The sequence below is a fragment of the Neomonachus schauinslandi genome, chromosome 15 (genome assembly GCF_002201575.2).
Source record: "Neomonachus schauinslandi chromosome 15, ASM220157v2, whole genome shotgun sequence".
In the NCBI taxonomy this organism is placed as follows: domain Eukaryota; kingdom Metazoa; phylum Chordata; class Mammalia; order Carnivora; family Phocidae; genus Neomonachus; species Neomonachus schauinslandi.
Genome location: NC_058417.1, coordinates 39736908 through 39761042, shown reverse-complemented (window position 1 = coordinate 39761042; position 24135 = coordinate 39736908). Strand labels below are relative to the sequence as shown.

General features: G+C 58.4%; 3 protein-coding genes across 3 annotated transcripts in view; 2 read left to right on the top strand and 1 right to left on the bottom strand.

Moving 5' to 3' along the window:
- Positions 1-24135, bottom strand: part of LOC110573273 (signal transducer and activator of transcription 5B) — an 871639-nt gene that overhangs the window by 502182 nt on the left and 345322 nt on the right. The window lies entirely within an intron of this gene.
- LOC110573277 (keratin, type I cytoskeletal 42-like) lies at positions 9612-16664 on the top strand. Its single transcript, XM_044921719.1, is given in 9 exon segments — positions 9612-9836; positions 9839-10102; positions 12335-12417; positions 12546-12702; positions 13834-13995; positions 14590-14715; positions 14977-15197; positions 16283-16332; positions 16454-16664. Coding segments are annotated over 9 exon segments (1362 nt in total). The 5' UTR covers positions 9612-9635; the 3' UTR covers positions 16552-16664.
- LOC110573323 (keratin, type I cytoskeletal 17) lies at positions 18624-23760 on the top strand. The gene is given in 9 exon segments (XM_021681820.2): positions 18624-18841; positions 18843-19139; positions 20198-20280; positions 20677-20833; positions 21457-21618; positions 22226-22351; positions 22444-22664; positions 22764-22789; positions 23547-23760. Coding segments are annotated over 9 exon segments (1311 nt in total). The 5' UTR covers positions 18624-18697; the 3' UTR covers positions 23642-23760.

Genomic DNA, 24135 nt, shown 5'->3' with positions numbered 1-24135 from the left:
CCCAAAGTGAGTCCCTTCTTCAAACTACCTGATGCCTAGAAGCATCCAAAAACAACGATCGAATGTGATCTGAAGGAAATCATCTATCTGGAAAAAGACACTGGGTTAAGCGTCTCCCTTTGGCTCAGGTCATGGTCCTGGAGTCTCCGGATTGAGCCCCAAGTCAGCCTCCCTGCTCAGCGGGGCGTCTGCTTCCCTCTGGCCCTCCCCCATCTTGTGCTTTCTCTCTCTCTCTCAAATAAATAAATAAATAAAATCTTAAAAAAAAAAAAAGAAATGGAAACTGGAGCAAGAGAGGACTTCAACCATCAAAAAGACAAAAATCAGAAAAACAACAGCAACAGACAAAGCTTCGAAACTTGATGAGACCCAGTGCTGATGGACGTGTGGGGAAATGTTCTCAACATGGATGGCGGGAGTGAGAATTTGTAGAACTTTCACAAGGAGATTTTTTTTTTTTTTTACTGTGGAAAATTTGAAATATACACAAAAGTAGGGAGAAGAGCAAAACCAACGACCGTGGGGCACCTGGGGGGCTCAGTCCATTGAGTGTCTGCCTTCGGCTTAGGTCCTGATCCCAGGGTCCTAGGATTGAGCCCCACATCGGGCTCCCTGCTCAGCGGGGAGCCTGCTTCTCCCTCTCCCTCTGCTGCTCCCCCTGCTCGTGCGCTCACTCTCTCCCTGTCAAATAAATAAATAAAATCTTTAAAAAACAAAGCAAAAACCAAAAAACCAGCGACCGTATGTCCATGACCCAGTGTGATAATTGTCCACATGATGCCTCTCTTGTCCCTTCACTCTCCTGCCACCATCTTGTGTGGAGGAGGCTAGAGTATCTTCAAGCAAACTCTTTCTGTCATTTCGGTTCCCATTGGAAGGTAATTTGGCAGTGGCTATCAAAGTAAGCGATGGATTTACCCTTTAACTGGGTAATCCCACTGCTAAAATTGCCCCCATGGAGGTATTTGCCAAAGTTCACCACGTTGCATGTTCCAGGAGGTTTATTTTACTGTTGTGTGTAAAAGCAAAAAATCCTGGCGACCAGAGAGGTGGTTGGTAGGGACAGGAGTAAGTAAATTACAGCTCATGGTCATGAGGCATTAAACAGAATGAGGTGGCTCTCCGAGAGATATGATTAACTGGGAAATTGAGGCATTGACGAGATCAATAATATCCCTTTTATACGGCTAAAATCTCTATAAACAGACACATGAAAAATAAAGCAGAGCACAGCAAAGCTTGGGAGACTCTCTAGAGCTGCAGGACAAAGTCCAAACTTTTTAGTATGCCTTTCATGGTGGTCTTCCTTTCCAACTTTGTTTGAGTCATTTCTCCCACTGACATTACCCTACGAACTGGCCCGGGGATTCCCAAAGTGGGTTCCATGGAACCCCCAGCCCCACCCCCTCTTCCTGGAAGTGGCTCCCTGGGTGAATAAGTTTGAGAAACACTTAGTGCTTTCCCCCCCCACCCCGCCCCCGACTCCCCCTCCTTGGACAGTCACAATGCACATTAGCTTGTTAAGGACTTTGGGAAGTCTGCAGTAAAACAAACAAAAAACTGACAAGGATGTGCCCTGCCCTGGCCTACCGGGTTCTCAGCCCACATATCTCTCATGAGCACCAGCCAGGCCCAGCTCTGGTGCGCCAGGGATGAGAACCACTGCTCTGTGGGATTGGCTCTGCCCCTTTCTGGCATTAGGTAGTTCCATTCTCGCTTGCCCACCCCACCCCAGCCACCCTGGTCTTTCTTTCCAGTCCCCAAAGAGGTGTACCTTGATGATAGTGGGCTCAACCACTAGATCAGATAATCTAGCCCTTACCTCGGCCTAGAATGCCTTTCCTGTACATGGCTGGCTCCTTCCTTAATTCAGTTTCCTGCTTGAATGTCACCCAGAAGAGACCCTCCTTGGCCCCCCGAAACTCTCCTATCCCTTTGTGCTTCCCTGGAGAACATATCATTCTCTGGTTTGATGATGGCCCATGTCTCTCGCTAGAACGTCTGCTCCACGAGAGAGCAAAGATGTTGTCTGTTGTGCTGATCGTCATACCCCTGGAGCCTGGAACAATGGCCGGCATACAGTAGGTGCTCAACTAAGAGCAGCTAAACAAAGGCATTTCCTTACGAGATGCATCTTCTTTCTGGTTCCTATGGCACCTTCCTGGAAGTGCGGATGCAGCCGTGGCCTCCTGGGGATCCCCAGATCCCCAGCCCACTAGCTGCATTCCCACCTGTGCCTGGACGATTTCTCCCCTTGTCCTCTCCGCCTGCAAAGCCCTTCCCTGGCTTCGAAACCCAGCTTTGTTGTCCCTCCCTGTGAAACTGTCTTGAGCGGCCTGGTCTGGATGAGTCGTTTCCTCCCGCTCCTCCCAAGGTGCTTGAACATACATACCTTTATCACCACATAAAAAGCACTGCGCCTAGATGGGCTATTTGTGCGTCTGTCTCTCCATCAGCGGCCTGTGCTCATTAAGGGCAGGGCTTGGCTGACTCAGTGCGGAATTCTCAGCACCCAGCCCGGTGACTGCCACACAATGAATGCAGTCAATGGTGCTGAATGAAGTCCAAGTTTGGGCTCTTACTGCCTGCACCCATTCAGCAAGCAGCAACTGGGCACCTGCTGTGTATACAAAGTGCTGAGTTAGGCCTCGTATTGGGCCCGGAGATGAACAGAGAGCCATCTTTTGGCCATGAAGGATTATAATTCTAGAAAGGGAACAAGTCCACCTCCAAATAATTCTAACACAAGTGAGAGTGGCTAGGGCCCGTTGGCGCTCGCATGGGCTAGGGGAGTGTATTAGTTGCCTGGTGCTGCTATAACAAATTACCACAGACTTAGGGGCTTAAAGCAACACGAATTTGTTAGCTTACAATTCTGGAAGTCGGAGATCCGAAATGGGTCCTACGAGGTGTCAGTAGGGCTGTGCTCCTTCTGGAGGCTCCAGGGGAGAATTTGTTCCTTGCCTTCTCCCGCTGTTCGTGTCTGCCCACGTTCCCTGGCTCATGGCCGCGTGCTCCTGTTGTCACGTCCGCTCTGACTCCGACCCTCCTGCCTCCCTCTTAGAATGGCCCTCGTGATGATAGTGGGCTCAACTGGATAATCTAGAATGATCTTCCTGTTGCCATTTCTTTAAAACCTTTACATGCACATATTATCTATTTTTTAAAAAGATTTTATTTATTTATTATGAGAGAGAGAGAGCATCCACATGAGAGAGAGAGAGAGAAAGATCGAGCAGGAGTAGAGGGAGAGGGAGAGGCAGGCTCTTTGCTGAGCAGGGAGCCCGATGCGGGGCTCACTCCCAGGACCCTGGGATCATGACCTGAGCCGAAGGCAGAGGCTTAACCGACTGAGCCACCCAGGCGACCCTCCATTGCAAGTTTCTTAACCACATCTGCCAAGTCCCTTTTGCCATGTTCCGTACATATTCCCAGGTTCTGGGGATTAGGATGTGGGCATGTTTGGGGTACGTTGTTCTGCCTGGCACAGGGAGGGGAGGGTTACATTCCACTGCTAGGAGGCTTCACTAGCCAGCTTTGGAGTCATTGACCCCTTACTGAGTCCCCCATATGATCGAGGCCAACTGCTGTAACATACTACCTCATCTCATCTTAGCCTCACTAGTTTGTCATGGAAGCCTTGTGGCCTCATTTTATAGATGAGGGAGGGAGCTGAGGTTGGGAGAAGAGACATGAGTTGCCCGAGGCTACAGAGTCTCCAATGACCTTAGGCCCTTGGACTTGGGCTTCTTCTTCTTCTTTTTTTTTTTTTAAGATTTTATTTATTTATTTGTCAGAGAGAGAGAGAGCACAAGCAGGGGGAGCGGCAGGCAGAGAGAGGGGGAGAAGCGGGCTCCCCGCTGAGCAGGGAGACCGATGCGGGACTCGATCCCAGGACCTTGAGATCATGACCTGAGCCCAAGGCAGACACCCAACTGAGTGAGCCACCCAGGTGTCCCATGGACTTGGGTTTCTGATCACAGATAATGTGTGTGATCAGACCCTGGGTCTGACGATTAGGAGCTGCGGTTCCTTCCTGACAGCGCCTTGCTGGGGAAAGCGTGTCACCCCTGGAATGTTAAATAACAAGCCTCCAGGGCCCCAGGTCCCGAGGCAAGGCAGCAGGACAAGGGGGCTGTGAGGTTTAGCAGAGGGAGCTGGCTTCTGGCCAGCAGGTTGGGGCAGCTCTGGGACAGGCAGGCCTTGATGGGGAGGAGTTGGTGGGACATGGGGGGCGGGTTGGGCAGAGTATTCCATGGAGCCCAGGCCTCTGCACAGCTGTGCTCCTGCTCTGTCCTCCTGTTTTGCCCTTGGGAAGGACAGATAACCTCCCTTCCCAGTGTGGACCTCCTCAGTTGGGAACACTGGGATTGAAGGCCCCCTCTGCCTCCTCCCGCCTGCCTTTTATCTGCCATTCCATGATTCTCTCTTCTCTGCTCCTCTCCTGCTTTTCTCTCCCTTAGTTCTCCTTCCTTCATTGTCCCTCCCCTGATCCTCCTCATCCTCCTCCCTGGTCCTCCTCCCCTCATTCTCCTTCCCCTTGTCCTCCTCCCCCCTGATCCTCTTCGCCTCCTCCTCTCTCCCCTAGTCCTCCTCATCCTCCTCTGGTCCTCCTCCCTCCCCTGGGCCTCATCCTCCTCCTCCCTGTCTCTTCTCCCTGATCTTCCTCTGTGGTCCTCCTCCCCTCATTCTCTCTCCCCTGGTCCTCAACATCCATCTCTGTGATCCTCCCTCCACTGGTCCTCCTCCCTGATCCTCTCTCCCCTAATCCTCCTCCCTGGTCCTCCCCATTCTCTTCTTATTTTCTTCCCCTGTTCCTTTTCCTATGAGCCTCCCTCCCCTGGTCCTCCCACCCAGGTCATCTTCTACCCCCTTCCCCCCACTGTTCCTCTTCCCTTGTTGGTCAGGGTCATAGTGTGGTGGACTGGGTGGTCAGCACCAAGACAAAGAGCCAAGAGACACCCCCCCCCCATCGTGTTAAGTGAAGGAAGAAGGGGGCAGGCCATGCTCAGAGCATCCCTGGGCTCACACAGGGGGGGACACAGCCCCCAGCCCAGGCGAGCTCCCAGTCTCACGGGGGAGACACAGCTGCTTCTGTGAGGAAGTGTCCAATATGAGGGGAGAGACAAAGCCTCTCCCTGGGAGACTGGGCCACACTCACCCCTGGAGGAGATCACTCTAGAGCATTAAAGATTAGGTACAAACGGGTGTGGATTAATAGGGAGTGACTGGCCTCTCAGGTAAAGAACAGAGTGGTGAGGTGGGGCAGGGCCTGAGGGCCCTGGAAGGTGGGTCTGGAAGGCGGGAAGGAGCCTGGAGCCCTTTCAGGATCTGACTTCTGTTCCCTCAGGCTCTAGGGCCCCCTCAGCCAGTTTGCAAGGTAAAGTGGGGAGGGGGAGTGAGCCCCAGGCTGCTGCCTTCAGGCCAGGGAAGGGGGAATGGAAAGAGGGAAGGGGAAGAGGATGGAAGGACAGGGAGGGAGGAAAAGGGAAGGAAGGAGAGAAGGGCAGAGGGGAGAAGTCGGTCCTGTCAGGCTGGAGCCTTCTAGCCCGTGGGAAGCAGCAAGAGTCCCCACACATGCCTCTCTCAGGCCCAGGGTTCCCCTCCCCAGACTTCCTCTCCGCCCATTCCCTCCTCCCTTGCCCTGTCTTCCTGCCTGGGTCCTATCTGGGCCACTCAGGCCTCTGGGTCCTTTTTGGGGAAGGGCCCCGGGTAGCTCATGTGGCTCTTCCGGGAAAGGGGAGGTGTTCTGGGTGCTGTGATGGGTCCATCCCAGGCTGGAGGTTCCTGGAAACCAGTCAGAGGGAGGTGGCTGAGTCTGCTTGTCCCTGAGGAGAGAGCACCCAGAGACCCCTGGTGTGTAAGGGGACACTGGGGGCCCCCCCCACCTCTGACTCTCCTAACTGGGAGGAGACTCTCAGGAGCCCCGAGAATGATCCCCATCTCCCACAGCCCCTGGAGTGGAGGGCGGGGCTCTCTTTGGAGCTAGACAAAAACCCTCTGTGGGTGGATCTGGGTGGGGTGGTCCTGGGGCCTCGGGTCCTGGGACAGAGGCTGAGGAAAGGCTAGAGGAAGAAGAGGATTCCACCTGAGGGCAGGTGTGGCTGAGGCCATGCTGGCCAGGCAGGGGCCTGTGGGCTCCTCGGTGGCCCCTCTCCCATCCCAGGCCAGGTTCCCACAGAGGAGAGGTGAGAAGGTCTCCGAGTCTGTAGTACGTGGAGAGGAGCGGACAGGTATCCTAATGGCAGGGGTCTGCGGGTCGAGTGAAGGTCTTCGGGACCCCTGAAGGATTTGGGGGCCCTCTCCTCATCAGCTAGGCCAAGGTCCCAGCGGGGAGCCTACCCCCGGACTCCTGGGCCTCTCACTTTCCTGACCTCACCTGATATGGATCCTTTTCCTTGGTGGAGAGGGGAGATGGCCATGTTTCCTATTCGGGTCCCTGTCTCCACCCTAGTCACCACCGCCCAGCCTCCATCTTCCGAACGATTCAACAAGCACTTTAGAGCACCTGCTGCGACCAGGCAGTGCCCTGGGTTCTGGATGGGGTGGGGGGTGGGCACTGTCCAAGGGGGTGACAGTTAATGCTTGCGGGGGTAGCTCTAGGAGCCAAGGTCAGCTGGGCTGATGTGGTATGACCTTTGTCAGTATTAATATGCATCTATATTTTTAAGTGTATTTATTTATTTAGGTAATCTCTACACCCAATGTGAAGCTCGAACTCATGACCTGGATATTGAGAGTCAAACGCTCTTCTGACTGAGCCAGTCAGGTGCCCCTTAACATGCATTTATTGAACATCAACTGTATACCAGGGCCCCCAGGTTACTCTACACTCTGAGGCTTCCATCAACATCACAGAATCCTCTCCCCACACCCTGGTTCTGCTCAAATCTGAGGCAAGGCCTGTCTCTGGGGTTAGCCAAGTCTTGGCTGGCATGAAGGCACTCTGGGGGATCCTGGGGGTTATCCCAGCCACGCCCTAGCTTCCTCCTCTGGTTCCCTCCACCACTGTGCTCGACTCTCAGCAGCGTCTGGGGCTGGAGCTCTTCCTCCTTTCCTTCTCATCCTCCGTGTGGGCCAAGCAGCTGACGATTGCGGGGGCTGTGGGTCTGGTGCTTGGCTGCCAGGGGCCTCTCCCTGCCGGGGGTGGAGGACAAGCCCGGGCAGGAGGCGTCATGGCCGAGAGGACCTCTGTGCAGCCCTCCGGCGGGCTCCTGTCAGACCTTCCCCGCTCTTTGCAGGGAGAGTGGGAGCTGCTGGGGCCCTGGCTCTGCTGTTAAAGCCCAGACGCCTCACCTGCCTGCTCGCCACTCAAGTGCCGTGTGCCTCAGTTTCCTCTCCACACTGCTGGGAAGACGTGGTGAGGGCTGTCCCTGAACTGTGTAGGAGGAATATCCAGGTCTTCTTAGGCCAGATATAGTCATGCGCTCTAGAGGGCCAGGGAGGCCCTCTGGGGTCTAACTCTGCCCTTTCACTCAGCATGGGAGGCCTTTCTGGGTTGGGGTGCCCTCGGGGATCTCTCTCCAAAGAGCAGAGACAAAGGGCCTGGGAGTCGCCATTTTGGGGGAACAAGCCCAGACCGTGGCATGCAGTCTGACGTCGGGGGGAGGGAGCTTGAGGGGGGCCAGATAGATGGTGGTGATGGTAGGTGAGGCCTTGGTGATTTTGGAGGGAGGAAGGAAGCTTCCTGAAACTGGGGCTCAAGACTAAGGTCTGGGAGCTTTGGAGGTAGGGTGAGGCCTGAGCTCTGGGCTCTAGGAAGAGGCACCGCGGTGCCCCTGGCTGTGCTCCAGGTTCAGTGTGGAAGGCAGACACCCAGTGAGGCCTGCCTCAGGGGAGCAGGTCAGTCAGCTCCTGGGGGAGGGGTCCCCGGGAGTGTGGCTCCAGCAGGGATGGGGAGGGTGTGCACTGGGTGCTGTTCTGTGACAGGCTGATAAGCTGGTACACGGCCTGTCTCTGGCCCACTCTGGTGACCCCGGGTCCTCCCCGGAGACCATCCGGGATGGCCAGGAAGTCCTCCCTGATGTCTCACCTCACGAGAGAACCCTGGTGGTCTGACCTTGCTCCCTCACCTTGGCTTCGAGCCCCCTCTCCATCCTCCCACCCTAGCAACCCTGGGGACCCCCAGAATTCACAGGCAGGGCTGGAGCAGGGTTAGGTTGGGGTTCATCCCCTCTCTCCCAGATAGCTTGCGCTGTCCCCACTTCCCAAGCGAGGAGACATCTTCGCCTGAGAGGCCCCCCACTTTCTTTTTTTTTTTAAAGATTTTATTTATTTATTTAATTGACAGGGAGAGAGAGAGAGACAGCGTGAGAGGGAACACAAGCAGGGGGAGCGGGAGAGGGAGAAGCAGGCTTCCCGCTGAGCAGGGAGCCTGATGTGGGGCTTGATCCCAGGACCCTGGGATCACGACCCGAGCTGAAGGCAGTCGCTTAACCGACTGAGCCACCCAGGTGCCCCGGCCCCCCACTTTCTAAGCAGGAAGTCCTTCTCGCGGGCTAGCCTCGGCATAGGTGCTCAGGCCCGCACGGAAAGCCTCCCTCCCTCCCTGTCCCCGTGTGTGGGCCGAGAGCCTAGGCCACCCGCACAGGAGGCGGGTTCGCCCTCCCCTGCTGTCCCTCAGGCCCTGGCCACCCCTGGAAGCTCCCCATTCAGACAGGCCTGGTGCCAGCGCCAGTGGCCTGGCAGCACCTAAATCGTTAGCGCCGAGGAGATTAGGCTGTAATCTCTTGTTGGGCGCGGGCGGGTGCTGGTTGCCAGGATGTGGGGTGGCGCTGCTCCCTCGCTGGGGCGGCCCTTCCCCGGGGCGCAGCAGGCTAGCCGAGGTACCGCGCTGCACGGATCCTGCTTCACCTCCTCCAGGGGGCCCCTGGAGAGTGGCTTTCCTTCTCTGCTTCATTCTTTCCCCTCTGGTCTCAGACCAGAGGAAGCTGAGGAAGCTGAGGCTTGTGAACTGACTTCCTGTAAGGCTTGGATCCAGAGCTCCCTCAGGCCAGCGGCAGTGTCCATTGCCCTCAGATCCCGATCCCCCAGGCCAGGGGCTGTGTCCCCTCCCACAGATGTGGACTCATCAGCTGGGGGGTAGAGGTGGATTTCCCCCACCCCCTCTCGGCCTGGGGGTGCTCTCTCAGGGCCACATTGTACCTGGGAGAGGGTGTCACTCCGAATCTCTCCACCCTCTCCCTGGGGCCCAGGAATGCTGGTTGGGGGGTCAGACCAGCCTCTGGGCTCCAGGCCTGTGGAGCCTTGTTCCAGGCCCCGTCTGGCTCCCAGGGCTGGGTTCTCCGGACTGACCTCAGGAATGAGCTCAGCTGCCTAATTGTGGCTGAGGACGGAGGTTCACCCTACCCCGGGGCTGTGGCTCCAACACCCCCTTTGTTTCTGAACGGACAATGGGCTGCTAAGAGGCCACCTGCCCAGGCCAGGAACAGGCAGGGGAGGGGGCCCCGGGGGATGCACTCGGCATGTCCGGCCTGAGCCCCAGGCCCTGGGCAGCTGGTATAGAAGCAAATTACATGGCTGGGGTTTTGGCTCTGACTTCAAGGGCCGGGGGCCGAGCCCCCCTTTAGCCTGGCTATAAAGGGCTGCCTGGGGTCTCTGTCCAGACCAGACCCTGCTCCTGACCTGTGGACATCATGGCTGCCACCACCACTAGCATCTGCCAGTTCTCCGCCTCCGGCTCCATCAAGGGCCTGTGTGTGCCCTGTGGGGGCTTCTCTCGGATGTCCTCCATTCGTGTTGGGGGCGCCTGCCGGGCCCCCAGCCTCCTGGGAGGCGGCAGCTGTGGCAACATGTCGGTCGCCTCGTCCCGCTTCTCGGCGGGGGCTACACCTGGAGCCTGGGTGGGGGCTTTGGCTCCAGTTTCGGCGTGGGCTTTGGCTCCGGCTTTGGCGCCTCGGACGCCCTGCTGGGGGGCAGCGAGAAGGAGACCATGCAGAACCTCAACGACCGCCTGGCCTCCTACCTGGACAAGGTGCGCGCCCTGGAGGAGGCCAACGCCGACCTGGAGGTGAAGATCCATGACTGGTACCAGAAGCAGGGGCCCGGGCCCACCCGCGACTACAGCCACTTCTTCAAGACCATCGAGGAGCTGCGGGACAAGGTGTGTGGGTCAGGCAGCTCCCTGCCCTCTGCCCTCTGTCCTTAGTATCTGCTTCAGAGTTGGGATCCCTCCCAACTTTGAACCTTTTGGAACATTTCTTCTCTGCCCTGGGTCTCCATCGTTCATTTGTTCATTCATTCTGTCACTCTTCTCTCACTCGCTGGGGAACCCAGTCCTGTGCCAGTCCCAGGTCCCAGGCGTGGAGAGCATCCCATATGCAGGGAGACTGGAGTTCTCCCTTTGTGTGTGGGGGGTGTATTTGGGGTGAGTGATGGAGGAGTCGGGGGGGAGGCTTCAGAACCTTGAAGGCCGCAGAGGGCAATCCCAGTACAGAGAACAGTGTGGGCTAAGGCACAGAGGTGGGTGAGTTTGGCGTGGCTGAGGGGGCTGGATATCTCCTTCTTACTATTCCATTCTGGCTCTCTGCCTGTCTCACCTCCTCCAGGCAGCCCTCCTGAATGGGTAGCACTTGACTTTTATCCCCAGATCTTGGGGTCCCTTCAACACTTTGTGGCTCAGTCTATGCCCTGTTCACTGCGCTGATTTCACAGAGTCTGGCATATTCTCGCCGGTGGTTTCATTGTGGGTCCTCCTCACTCTCTCCATAATGGTCACTCTGGGGGTCCCTGAGGGAAGGAGCTGTCTTCCTACTCAGACTGGAAGCTTCCACGGGAAGGCATTTCTCTCAGTTAGTCCGAAGAACACAACATGCACCCACATGCTCATGACCTCTAAGCACAGGGCCTTGGCATTCTGTGAACGTGGCATCTGGGTCTTCTGCACAAGCCTTGCCCTTAGAGGGTCCTCTGGTGCCGTAGCCCCCAGAGGCAGGTGAGTGTTCAAAGAAATGTGGAGATATTTAGGGGAGGCCAGGCTGGGGCCTGCTCTTTCCTGGTGGAGGAACCAGGTCTGGTGCTGCCCTGTGAGGGGCTTTGCCTGCTCCTGCCCGGGACCTCAGCCAGGAAGGGAATTCCTGCAATTGCCCCCTGGAAGCAGATCTCCCGGGAGTGCCAGATCAGATACCAGGCTTGGTCTGAGCAGTGGGGAACCCAGGGGAGCCCTGGTGAGTCAGCGTTCCGAGCTTTGGGGTCAACCAGCTGCCCACCACCAACCCCCAGTGCACGGAGCATCAGGCCTCTGCCCCTCTGAGTCACCGCATGCGTGGGGGTTTTCACAAGGGCCCCTGCTAGGCCCAATCAGCCTCCTGAGCAGGGAAGTGGGAGGGAGGCAGGTCTGTAGGCCACTGAGGCCAGGGATGGGTAACAAACTGGCCCTTGGGCTCGCTTTGGAAACAGGACCTGACCGAGGTCAAGGGGGCTCAGATGCCCAGAATGAGGCTATTGGGGCGACTTTTGCCTGCTGGGGCTGCCTCCTCTTACTTCTTTCTGCACGTCAGCCCGGAGCCTTAAAAATGTCCTGATTCTTCCTAGCGCATCTGCCACCTCCACTGAGATCTCCTCTCTCCTCCCTCTGGGCAGCATTTAGGGGCCTCCCTCCCCCCTCCCCGCCGCCCAACGGCTCTTTAGTGGAGCCTCTTGGCATTTCTCACACAATGACAGCAGTAGTCATAATAACCGGCCCTCTGCTCCCTCCAGAGCCCCTTCCCTGTTCTCGTTTAAACCTCTCAGATGACCCTGGTGAAAGAAAACTTTGCTCCAGGTTTCAGGTGAGGCTGGTCATAATCTTATTAATTAATTAATTGGTTTCTTAATTAAACTAATGTTTCCTGGGGGCTGACTGTGGGCCAGCTACTTTGCCCAGGGCTAGGGATTCCGAAGAGAATGGTCACGGATGAGGCCTTGTCCCCCTGGAGTGCAGAGTCCATTGGAGGAAATAACGGAAGAAATCATGGAAAAATCACAGTTGGGAGAAGTGCCGTGAAAGAGATGGGCAGGGAAGGAGGTGTGACCGGAAGGAGGGACCCAGATGGGGAGTCAAGGAGGGCTTCCTGGAGGAGGTGGCAACTGAGCCTAGAGGTCAGTTTAGTTGGGGAGGAGACAGTGAGTCCATGCAGCTTGGGCAGGAGAGGGGTGAATATCGCATGGGTCTCTCTCCTGGCCTCATGGCTACCTGTGCCTGGGCATTGTGCTCCCACTATTCTGGGAGCCCCCCCCGGCAGGGTGCACAGAGGGGGAGATCTCCTCTATTTGGCCCATTCTCCAAAGGGCTGCAAGGAGGGTGTTGCAGGGCCTTCCCACGATGCTTGCTCACCTAGCCCACTATGCCCCCCAGATCCTGGTGGCTACCATCGACAATGCCAGCTTGGTGCTGCAGATTGACAACGCCCGCCTGGCAGCCGATGACTTCCGCACCAAATGAGTCTGGGCTTCGGGGCTGCCCCCCGGGGGGTTGGTGGTGGGTCGGGCGCAGCACGCCAGAGCTCTCTGTGTGTCCAAGGGGCTGTCCTGGGGCGCTCCTTGGCTCATGCCTCCACCCTTCTCAGGTACGAGACGGAGCTGACCCTGCGCATGAGCGTGGAGGCCGACACCAACGGCCTGCGCCGGGTGCTGGACGAGCTGACCCTGGCCAGAGCCGACCTGGAGATGCAGATCGAGACCCTGAAGGAGGAGCTGGCCTACCTGAAGAAGAACCATGAGGAGGTGAGGCGGGCCCTGGGGAATGCAGGACAAACTCCTACAAGGAGCAAGGCCGGGCCCCCCAAATCCTCCTGGGCAAGGGCCACGCCCTCAGCCCAGCGCCCATCTCTGGTGGGTTCCTGGCCCTGACCCTGGGAGACCCTCGGAGGGCCCTGCATGAAGCCTGGAGGGCCCTCTCCCTGCAAAGATACTGCCTTGTCCCTCAAGGCACAGTCTATTGAGTGTGGCAGTTAATTATCTAATGAGCAAATCAGCGTAAGACCATGTATGCTAATTACTTCAATTAATTGTAATAGTGATAGTCATAACAACAACCGGAATCTGCTCAGCACATTACAAGTGATTCATGGCAATTATCTCAGCTGATACCCACAGTGGTGCTGGGGGTAGGGTGCTCTTTCCTCCTTTTACTGGTAAAGAAACAAGCTCAGAGAGGTTAAAGGATTTATCCAAAGCCACACAGGTCTATCTGACCCGTATCCACACCCAAGTCTGACGCCACCACTTTGCCACCTCTCCCAGCTCCCTTTTTCAGAGAGTCATAGGGACCTTAAGGCTCAACCCAAGGATGGGGATCCCAGACCCTGTAGGAGGACTGATTAACCCGCTGCTTCCTTCTCAGCTGACCTCTGGGCTGGCCTGCGCTAGGGGAGCCCAGAGAGTGTTTCCGCTTGGCTTTGAGGCTGGTCATAGGGATTGCACCCCCCCCCCCCCCCCGGCAGAGTAACATTTCCTAATGAGGGCTGGCTTCGCGCTGATACCAACATGGGGCTGCTTTCTCTGTGCCCGCACTGTGTGGTTGGTGGTGGGAGTAAGGCAGGCAGGCAGTCAGGGCGGTGAGTGAGGCTGTCCTGGCTTATCCCCTGACATGTTGGGGAGTTAGCATCTCTCCTTACCCAGCACACATCGGAACTGGGTAAAGTCCATCCCCGAGTGCGTGTTGGGAGAGATGGTCCATATTCATAGCCCTGCGTGTTTGAGACAAGTCACATCTGCCTCTGTCTTCAAGGGGAGGAACCACTGGGCTGTGTCTGTCTGTCTGCCATCTGTACCTGTCTCCCGGAGGCAGAGAAAGTAGGCCCCGGGCTCTCTCTGGAACGGCCCTGGTTGAGCTCCTGCTCTCCTCTTGCCCAGGAAATGAATGCCCTGCGGGGTCAGACTGGCGGGGACGTCAGTGTGGAGATGGATGCCGCCCCCGGTGTGGACCTGGGCCGCATCCTGAACGAGATGCGTGACCCGTACGAGAAGATGGCGGAGAAGAACCGCAAGGACGCAGAGGACTGGTTCTTCAGCAAGGTGGGTGGGCGTGCGTGAGCAAGTGTGCACACGTGTGCATATGTGTGCTGGGTGTCGGGTATGGGCTGGAAAACTTGTAGATCCACAGGCTGTCCCAGCTGGAAGGAACTTTGGAAACCAGCTGGACCCACTGCTCATGTCTAGATGCAGAATGGGAGGCTCAGAGAGGCCTCAAGCTCACACAAGCCACACGGTGGCTTGGGAACGGATCCAGATCTCGTCATCCCTGCCTAGGACTTCTCCCAGCACATATGTAGGTGTGGGTGCATTTGGATGAATAACTCATGCCCGTAGTAGACACACACTGAGCAGCTACAGCGCCCAGGACAGTAACAGGCACAAAGAATAAAATCTAGTTCCTGTCTTTGAGCAGTGCCCAGTAGGAGTATCGAATACAAAGCAAGGTGCATCTGCTAAGTGCCAGGTGGGCACAGAGGGTGTCTGTGTGCAGGTGTGTCTGCAGCCCCACAGAGGCCTGGGAGAGGTGGGGGGGTGGGTGAGTGGGTCTGGGAGGTCAGGGCTCGGGGGTGGACCCTGTCCTCTGCTTCACCTCTGCAAGCCTTCTCCAGCCCCCTCACCCGCCCTGCCTTTCAGACGAAGGAGCTGAACCGGGAGGTGGACACCAACACCGAGTCCCTGCAGAGCAGCCAGACGGAGATCACGGAGCTCCGCCGCTCTGTGCAGAATCTGGAGATTGAGCTGCAGTCCCAGCTCAGCATGGTAGGGCCCCTGACCCCCTCCCTGGCTTGTACACGTCACCCCAGGGTGGGCCCAGCCTCGCAGACTTCCACTCGGAGAACCCGAATTCCCCACCCAGCCTGTCCCTTCACACTCAGCGACATGGGCCCCTCTCTGCCCCCGTTACTGCCCCGGGACGCTGGCCGCACCCACAACCCCACACAGGGGGTCCCCCTTCTGGGCCCTCGCCCTGGAGAAGGGTTGCACTTGGTCTCACCCGGCCACCTCTACTTTGGCCCACAGAAAGCCTCGCTGGAGGGCAGCCTGGCGGAGACCGAGGCCCGCTACGGGGCCCAGCTGGCCCAGTTGCAGGGGCTCATTGGCAGCATCGAGCAGCAGCTGTGTGAGCTGCGCTGTGACATGGAGCGCCAGAACCAGGAGTACCAGGTGCTGCTGGACGTGAAGATGCGGCTGGAGCAGGAGATCGCCACTTACCGCCGCCTGCTGGAGGGCGAGGACGCCCAGTGAGCGGGGGGGGCCCTGGGGCACGCGCTTGCTTTGGCGGGGGCCGCTGCATCCAGGCAGGGATGTTTGTGCGGAGGGGACAGCCCTGGCAAAGGCCAGGAGGCGCAGAGGTTTGCAGGAGGTGAAACCGAGAATGCTGGCTGGGGTCCCACTGTTGAGGAGCATTGAAGACCAAATGAAAGCATCTGGACTAGGTCGTGTGGGAAGTGGGGAGCCATGGAGGGATTTTGCAGAGGAGTGGTACTATCATCAAGATGTCTTAGAATATTCACTCCGGCTGCATAGGGAGAAATGCATCAGAGGGGCCCTGATGGGGTTAGGGAGACCTGCCAGGAGGCTGGAGCGGGGAGTCCGGCCAGAGCAGCCCCACTGCAAGGCGGCGGTGGAAGGCAGGGAGAGGAAGGCGATGTGTGAAGAGGATGTGTTGTAGTTAAAAACAGCAGGGCTAGTTGCCTGAATGTGGGGGCGAGCATGGCTCGCTGGCGGGATGCAATACGTGGTGAGTGACCACACGCAGGAATGGAGGACGATGACCCTGGGTTTCTGGTTCTGATGACTGTGTGGTTGGTGACGCCATTACCCGGCATGGGAGAAAGAGCAGGGTGGGTGGTGATCTGGTTTGGAGCTGGGAGGGTAGATCAGGGCCCTACTGTGAAGTGGCTGAGAATGTCCTGGAGCCTCCCCGCTAAGTCACACATTCCAGCTTTTTGCTTCCTGATGATAGTGAGGTCCACCTATAGTCTAACCACAGTCTCTCAAGGTTTAATAGAGTCTATTTGTTGGGCCCCTTGGGATATGGAAAAACCTCTTGCTCAGCTTCTCCTTGTAACTCTGTGGTTAGCCACGAAATGTCCTTGGGTCCTCTTTTGGGGTGTCCCCTTTCTTTTGTCCTGCCTACGAGTCCTATGCCCTTTGACCCTTGTGGTTGCTAATCTTTTCTGTGTACTCTCAGCTGTGATTTCTCTCTGGTTTGCCGGGACCTCTCTCCCCTTGCTCCACACCTCCCCAGCTGCTTCTCCTTCAGGGGGCTGGGCTCTGTGCCGGCACCCCTGCCCTGACAGGCCCCCCCTCTCCCTCTCTGCAGCCTGGCCACCCAGTACTCCTCTTCCCTGATCTCACAGCCCACCCGGGAAGGTAAGAGCCTGCCCCATCTGGCCTGGAGGGAGTGGGGAGATGCCGAGGACCCTGCTATGCGGGAGACTGGGGGAGGGGCTCCGGCCTGAGGTTCCCTTGTTCCCTTCTCTATGGCCCACAGCCACAGTGACCATCCGCCAGGTGCGCACCATAATGGAAGAGGTCCAGGACGGCAAGGTGGTCTCCTCCCGAGAGCAGGTCCACCGCTCCACCCAATAAGGCCCCTTTCCACCTGTGACATGGGGTATCCATCGCCTCGGGCTCCCAGCATGCTACTTCCGCACCCCGAGTGCCCATCTGGGCCACCACCCAAATGCAGTTGCCTTTCTGTATCTGCTTTCTGCAGCCCCTCCCCGAGGGGGCCTCCTGGAATTGCCCCAGTGACTGCTATTAAAGCTTTGCCTGAAGTTCAATGCCTCGTGTGATCTGGTCTGGTCATTGGCGTAGGGCAGTGTGTGCTGAGGGACTGGGGAGGGAGGATGGTTTGTGGAGTGGTTGGACGCCCCTTGTCACCTGCCAATCTGTTCTGCCCACCTCCTCCAGGCCTGGGGCTTCCAGGAGGGCCAGAGAGAAGGCAGCAGAGTGAGGGCAGAGGGATGGGACAGCCCATCAAGCTGGGAAAGTTTCTAAGAATCACCCCGTGGGTCCCTGTGGGTACCCATGGGCTGGTCCCTAGGAGGGCCCCACGGACTTTCTGGGGAGCCATGCCTGTTACAGGGAACTCCCTGCCTCAGCCTGGGGCAGGTCTGGGTTCAAGATCAGAGGGAGGGGGGCCGGGCAGGGGTTTTTCCCAAGGTGTGGTCCAAGGTGCTGATGGACGAGAGGGGCTGGCAGGGGCTGAGCCAGCCCCGGAAACCAGCTCGGCCCCACTCGGGGTGTATGTGGGGCGGGGTGGCCACTCTGTGTGTGAGCGTGGGGGGCATCCTGTTTGCTTTGGTGGCTTGGCAGCGGCTGGGCTGTGGGGGGACCTCTCTCAGGGGCTGGCAGGGGCTCTCTGGGCTTGTCCGGGACGTGGAAGCCATCAGCAGTCTGAGACATGACCACATTCCATCCAGCAGGCCTGCGGGGACCCTGGGACCCAGGGCCAGGCTGGGAGTGGTGGGCAGGGCAGCGCGGGGCTGTGGGTGATGCAGGGCCCATATTGAGGGGCCCCATCAGGGGCCTGGGTGGGCCTCTGGGGGAGGCTTCGGGGGAGGAGACCGGCTGGGGGTTCTCAGGAAGACCCTTAGTCCGTGTCCTTTGCATTTCCAGGTGGCCGGGACTTTAGGTATATGCCCCTCACCTCACCCCGAGGCCTCTTCGGGCACAGGAGGGGTAAGGAGGGTGGCAGGTGACATGGCCCTCACCGTTTTTCCAGTCCCCTTTTACCAGGATGCTCTCCTCCCAGCCTGCTGGGTCTCCAACTACAGCCACACTCTTCTTTGCCCGCCCTGGCCCAGGACACTCCCCTACAGCAGGGTGGTGGGGAAAGGTTAGAGGCGGAGGCTGGGTCACCGGGGTTTTCGGGGATAGGGGCAGTGTCAGAAAACTGGGCGGATGGAATCCTAACTCCTGGCGTGTTTCGCTGGGGTCAGGGCTCTGCAGAGGGCGGGGGCAGTGTGCCGGGCCCCGGGGGAGTGCCGGACGCTGGGGCAGAGTGGGGGATGAAGGAGGCAGTAGCCCCACCAGCCCCGTTCTGCAGTTAGGTGGGGGCAGTGGGGCCCTATCCGTCTCTAAGCCCCAGTTTCCTTATCTGTAAAATGGGGTGGTAACCTGAGAGGCACTGTATTGTGTGGTGAGCCCAGTGGGTTTAGGTCCAGTTTCCAAGGCGGGACAGGGTCTCGGTCCTCACTGCCTCCCCGGCCGCCGGCCCAGGGCCAGGACTGCGTGTGGTGCGTGGTGGAGGAGAGTGGCCTCAGGCTGGGGGCTGCCTGGTTCCCCAACCGGTTTCCCCACCAGCATAGGGGCCAGGTGGGCCGGGCTAGGGTGGCAGCTGCCTGGGAGGGCCTGGTGACGGTGACGTCCTGCCTCTCCTCTTCTCCGTATTAGGTCATGGGAAAGCATAGCTGGAGGGCCTGCCTGACTCACAAGTGACAGGCCTGAGACCAGAGACACGCAGCCTCACGTGCAGACACCCAGCACCAGGGTTCGGAGAAGTGAGGCAAAGGCCCGATGGTGGGAGGGGAGGGGGCCCATAGCCACCCGGGAGCTGGCGGGCAGCCAGGGGTGATGAAAGCTCAGGGGAATGGAAACAGAGGAGCAAGCCTGTTGTAATCGCTACGCCCACCTGGCGGCCTATAAAGGAGGCGGGCAGGTGCCAGCTGCAACTCGCACCTCGGGCCTCGCTCCTCTCTAGCCCTCCTGCTCCGTGCCGGCTGCCGCCACCATGACCACCATGACCACCACCAGCCGCCAGTTCACCTCCTCCAGCTCCATCAAGGGCTCCTCTGGCCTGGGGGGCGGCTCGTCCCGCACCTCCTGCCGGCTGTCGGGCGGCCTGGGGGCCGGCTCCTGCAGGCTGGGGTCCGCGGGGGGGCCTGGGCGGCGGCTTCGGGGGAGGCAGCTATTCCAGCTGCTACAACTTCGGCTCTGGCAGTGGCTTTGGGGGCGGCTTTGGGGCTGTCGACGGGCTGCTGGGGGGCGGGGAGAAGGCCACCATGCAGAACCTCAACGACCGCCTGGCCTCCTACCTGGACAAGGTGCGCGCCCTGGAGGAGGCCAACACCGAGCTGGAGGTGAAGATCCGCGACTGGTACCAGAAGCAGGCCCCGGGGCCTGCCCGTGACTACAGCCCCTACTACCAGACTATCGAGGACCTGAAGAACAAGGTAGGGCCTGCTGGTGGGACAGAGCCTGTGGGGGGAGCACGCCTTCTCCTCTCCCATCTCGGGCCCTTGACCACAGCCTGGAGTCAGCCCGGGGGGAGGGCTGCCACAGGGTTTCAGGGAGCCGAAGACAGCATGGCTCTGGCTGGTTTGGCCTCTGGGAGCCCACGTTGGAGCCACTGTGTGGTCCACATTCCTCTTTTTGGGGTGCGGCAGCTGGGCCAGGGACAAGCAGGCCTCATGGAGCTCCTTTGAGCCTCAATTTCCTCATCGTGGGGCTTGTTGCCACCCCCTCATGTAATTGTAGGATAAGATGAGTGGATGCACGTAGAGGCTGGGCCCATCGGGGCGGCCAGATTTGTGGGTACCTCTCTTCTTGAAGCAAGAGAGGGATGGTGGGGTGAGGCGTCTAGTGAATTCCTGATGGCACCTGCTGGGAGGAGGAGGTGGAGAGAGGGGGCGGGAACTCAGGAAGGCCTCTGTGTGCCTTATTTAGGGATTTTTGTGGCTTCCCCATCCCTCCCACTGTGCCCTCAAGAATGGGGCTCAGCAAACCTCCAAGGGCAGAGCTGCTTGCTGGAGTCTGGGGTTAGGGCCTAGCAGGGGTCATGACTTCTGATTTGGAACTATTCTTTGGTGAGGGGTCCTGTAGGGTCCCTTCTGGAGGATTCTCTTGGGCACCATCTCCCCAACTGTAAAATGAGGGGGTTGTTCACCTCCCCGTCTCTGTCTGGGATTCTGGGACAACTTCTGCCCCCGGGGGCCTTTCTTCTCTTCCTAGCTGGGCACCCCAGCCGGTTGCCTGCTCTAGTTGAGGGGTCCGTGTTGGGGGGAGGCAGGTCCTGGGGGGAGAAAAGGCAAATTTCGGCCCATCAGACTCAGGTTGGCTCCACCTCTGCCAACGATTAACTCCTGGTAGAAGTGAGAGGCTGGGCAGGAAAGGAGTCCTCCTGGAGAAGGCAGCCACATCCTGGCCTCCTGGCAGGAAGCTCCATCTCATATCCCTGGTCTGGGCTGAGCTACTCCCTACCAGTGACCTTACCGCTTTCACGTCTCCCCAGATCCTCACGGCCACTGTGGACAACGCCAACATCCTCCTGCAGATTGACAATGCCCGCCTGGCCGCTGATGACTTCCGGACCAAGTGAGCCTAGCCAGCGGGCTGGGAGGAACTGGGGCACCCCTCCCCACCCCAGGACCACAGTTGCTGTGGCAAGGGCTAGGAGCTAGGGGTGGGGGAGTCCACCTCTTAGTCATGCATGTGGCAAATGCAGCAGATTCTGAAGGTCATGGGCTTAGGCAGGGAGGTGGATGGGAGGCAGGAGGCAGAGGAGAGATGCAGGAAGCTGGGTGGGGGTGGGGCCTTGCCCTGCGTGGTCCCAGGGCCATGGGGCTGCAATATGCTTCCACTCCACAACCCCCCTCTCCACCCCCTATCAACCCTCTCAAGCTCTTAGAGCCCTGGCAGAGGCCGGGTGCTGGCCAGGACATGGACCTGCACGTCCTAGCATCAAGACGAAGTCTCTGGTTCCTTTTGCAGGTTTGAGACAGAGCAGGCCCTGCGGGTGAGCGTGGAAGCCGACACTAATGGCCTGCGCAGGGTGCTGGATGAGCTGACCTTGGCCAGAGCCGACCTGGAGATGCAGATTGAGAACCTCAAGGAAGAGCTGGCCTACCTGAAGAAGAACCATGAGGAGGTGAGGCGGTGGGGCAGTAGGTCAAAGAGGCTGCGGAGGGGGTGGCAGGGCTCTGGGGCTGCACCAAGGCTGAGACCGTGGGAAGAGCACAGAGCAGGTGCTCCAGGGTTGGTCGCCTTATAGGGCTACCCTGTCTGCGGAGCCTTGGTCCCCATGCAGGGTAGCCTCCTCCATGTACCACCTTGCTGCCCTGCCTCTGGGGAGCCTCCCAGGGTCCACAGAGACCTCTTCTGCCCATCCTGGCCTCCCTCATGAGGACAAGGGATAAGTGAGGAGGTCTCTGTTCCAGGTCAAACCTTTGGACCTGGACCCTATGTGGAAGTTTGGGAATTAGAGGGGATATTTTAGGGGTACAGGCCTAAGAATTAGATTTTATCTTTGGAGAGCCCTTGGTCTAATGGGGGAGACATGAACCTCTCCTCAGGGAACCCCCAGACTGATGGTGGGGGCAGAGCCCATACAGAGCAAACGAACAAGAGTCAACAAGAGGGGCAGAGGGCAGAGGATAGGCAGAGCGAAGGAGGGCTCCTTGGGAGGGGTCTGGAGAGCTTGCCTGGGAAGGGTTGGAAGTAAGAGATCAGGACAGGCCTGAATGCCCACACCCACAACCCCCTCCCTCATAGGAGATGAATGCCCTGCGAGGCCAGATGGGTGGTGAGATCAACGTGGAGATGGACGCTGCCCCCGGCGTGGACCTGAGCCGCATCCTGTCTGAGATGCGTGACCAGTACGAGAAGATGGCAGAGAAGAACCGCAAGGATGCCGAGGACTGGTTCTTCAGCAAGGTGGGGGCTGCTGCAGGCCAGAGGCCTCTCCCAGGGTATAGGGGGCAAGGACTGAGTCCCGACTGATGCCTAGTACCTGGCATCTTGGGGTGCCCTATCTCAGTGAGCCACATGGACCTCACAGGATCATCTATTGCATTAACAGGCCAGGAGCTTGGCCAAAGCTGGGATCTGGGGGTGGGTGGAGAGTAAAGGACTAAAGGAATAAAGCCAGAGGGTAAAGACCCCAAGAGCTTCCACCTCTCTAAGAGGTTAGGAACTGGCACCAAGGGACTGGTTGATATCCTGGCTGGTCCTCAAGTTGCCTGTTCTAATGCCTTCTACTTAGAGGAACTAAAGATAAAGCTTCACATCATTTCAAAGATTTCTGAGCTTTGGGAAGTGGGATGCTGGTGAGAAGGCACTGCTCCCACAGTCAGGTTTGGGAGGAGGCCTGAGAGGCTCAGGGGAGGTCAGGTCCAGGAGGGTTGTGCGGAGTGAGGAGAGCCCCAGGTGCCTGTCTGGGCACAGAATGGGCCCTGGGCTGACCGTATGGAGGCCATGGGGTCGTTTGACTTGGAGAAGGGATCCCAAGCTAACGCTGCAGTATCCTGCATCCTGTCTGCAGACGGAGGAGCTGAACCGCGAGGTGGCCACCAACAGCGAACTGGTGCAGAGTGGCAAGAGCGAGATCTCCGAGCTCCGGCGCACTGTGCAGGCCTTGGAGATCGAGCTGCAGTCCCAGCTCAGCATGGTAGGGGGGCTGCCAGGCTCGGGGTGCACCTGGGACCCTGGAGGGGGCACTGACCACTCTCGCTGACCCCTGATCCTCCTGCCTCCTTGCAGAAAGCATCCCTGGAGGGTAGCCTGGCTGAGACAGAGAACCGCTACTGCATGCAGCTGGCCCAGATCCAGGGGCTGATCGGCAACGTGGAGGAGCAGCTGGCCCAGCTGCGCTGCGAGATGGAGCAGCAGAACCAGGAATACAAGATCCTGCTGGATGTGAAGACGCGGCTGGAGCAGGAGATCGCCACCTACCGCCGCCTGCTGGAGGGCGAGGACGCCCAGTGAGTTGGGGGCCAGGGCTGGGGGCCGGGGCTGGGGGCCTGGGGTGGGGGTGGAGCTCTCAGACCCAAATCTAATCTCTTCTCTTTTTTTTTTTCTAGCCTGATTCAGTACAAGCCCAAAGAATGTAAGGATCTCGGTAGCTGAGGTTGGGGGTGCACGGGGCAGGCAACCCATCTGCGTATTGCTGGGGAGGGTCCCCAGGAGCTCCAGGAAATGATGGTTGATCCTCAGCAGGGGCGGGGGAAAGGACCTGTTAGGGCTCAGGGTTGATGCTCAGGGGAACTGGATGAGGGGGCAAGGCAGAGAGATGGTCCTTATCCTAGAGATCCTAGTCTAATGGGGACACACGGTGCTAGCTCTGGAGACCCTCTTCTGATGGGGAGATTAGGGAAACAGTCTCATGGTCTTTGTTCTTGAGACCCTACAGATGAGCAAAAGCAGTCTTGTCCCTGGGATCTCTAGTCTGATGGGAGAAAGGACGTGGTCCTTGTCCTCCAGATCTCAGTCTGATGGGGAAGATAAGATCCTGGCCCTGGGTATCTAGTCTAACGGGGGTGATGCATAGCTGGAGATCCCAGTCTGGGGGTGGGGGAGACAGGAGACAGACTCCGTTGGGCAGTGCCCAGTCTTGCAGAAGGACACAGTGAGTCAGGATCAAACCAGCCATCTGGGAGGCCAGACTCATCCAGGGGCACAGGGATAGGATGGAAGAGGGAGTGGCAAGAGCAGGAGGGACACATGTCTGGATGTGATATTGAGAAGTAAGCAGAAACGTAGACAGCAAGTGGCTGTGGGAAAGAGAGCTGACTCCACTCAGGGGGCTGGGGGCTGAGCCAGGGTCTCTGGGCCCCTGCCCACCTCCGATGGTCTGTCTCCTGCAGCCGTGACCACCCGCCAGGTGCGCACCATTGTGGAAGAGGTCCAGGATGGCAAGGTCATCTCCTCCCGCGAGCAGGTCCACCAGACCACCCACTGAGAACTCTGCTCCCCCTGGCCAGCGCCCCAGAGTTCCCCATTGGCCCTGCAGCCTCAGCTCCTGGCTTCAGTCCCTTTCCCATACCCCTCTGCCTGACCAATAAAGCTTGTTGATTCAGATATGGAATGTGTCCTACTTGTGGCCACTGAGGTGGGCCCTAGTGAGCAATGGGTGAACTGGGGAGAAACTGAGGGTGGGGGAGGAGTCTGCAGACACCAACTATTGTTGACTTGGAGGTCAAGGGTCATCTAGGATCATGGTAAAAAGTAGGTCTGGGCAGAGCTTGGGGAGCCATTTTGTATCTCCAAAGGGTCAGTGATCCTTGGGAGGGTGGTCCAGGCAGTGCCAGACTTTGGGTGGGGCCAGCATACCTGGGAAGGTCTCAGGTGACCTTTTCTTGCCCTGTAAGTAGGTCCATGACCTTGGGCAGTGGCTCTGCCTTGCTGAGCTTCATTTTCTCATCCATAAATGGCCGAGGAGATGTCGTGGGAGCC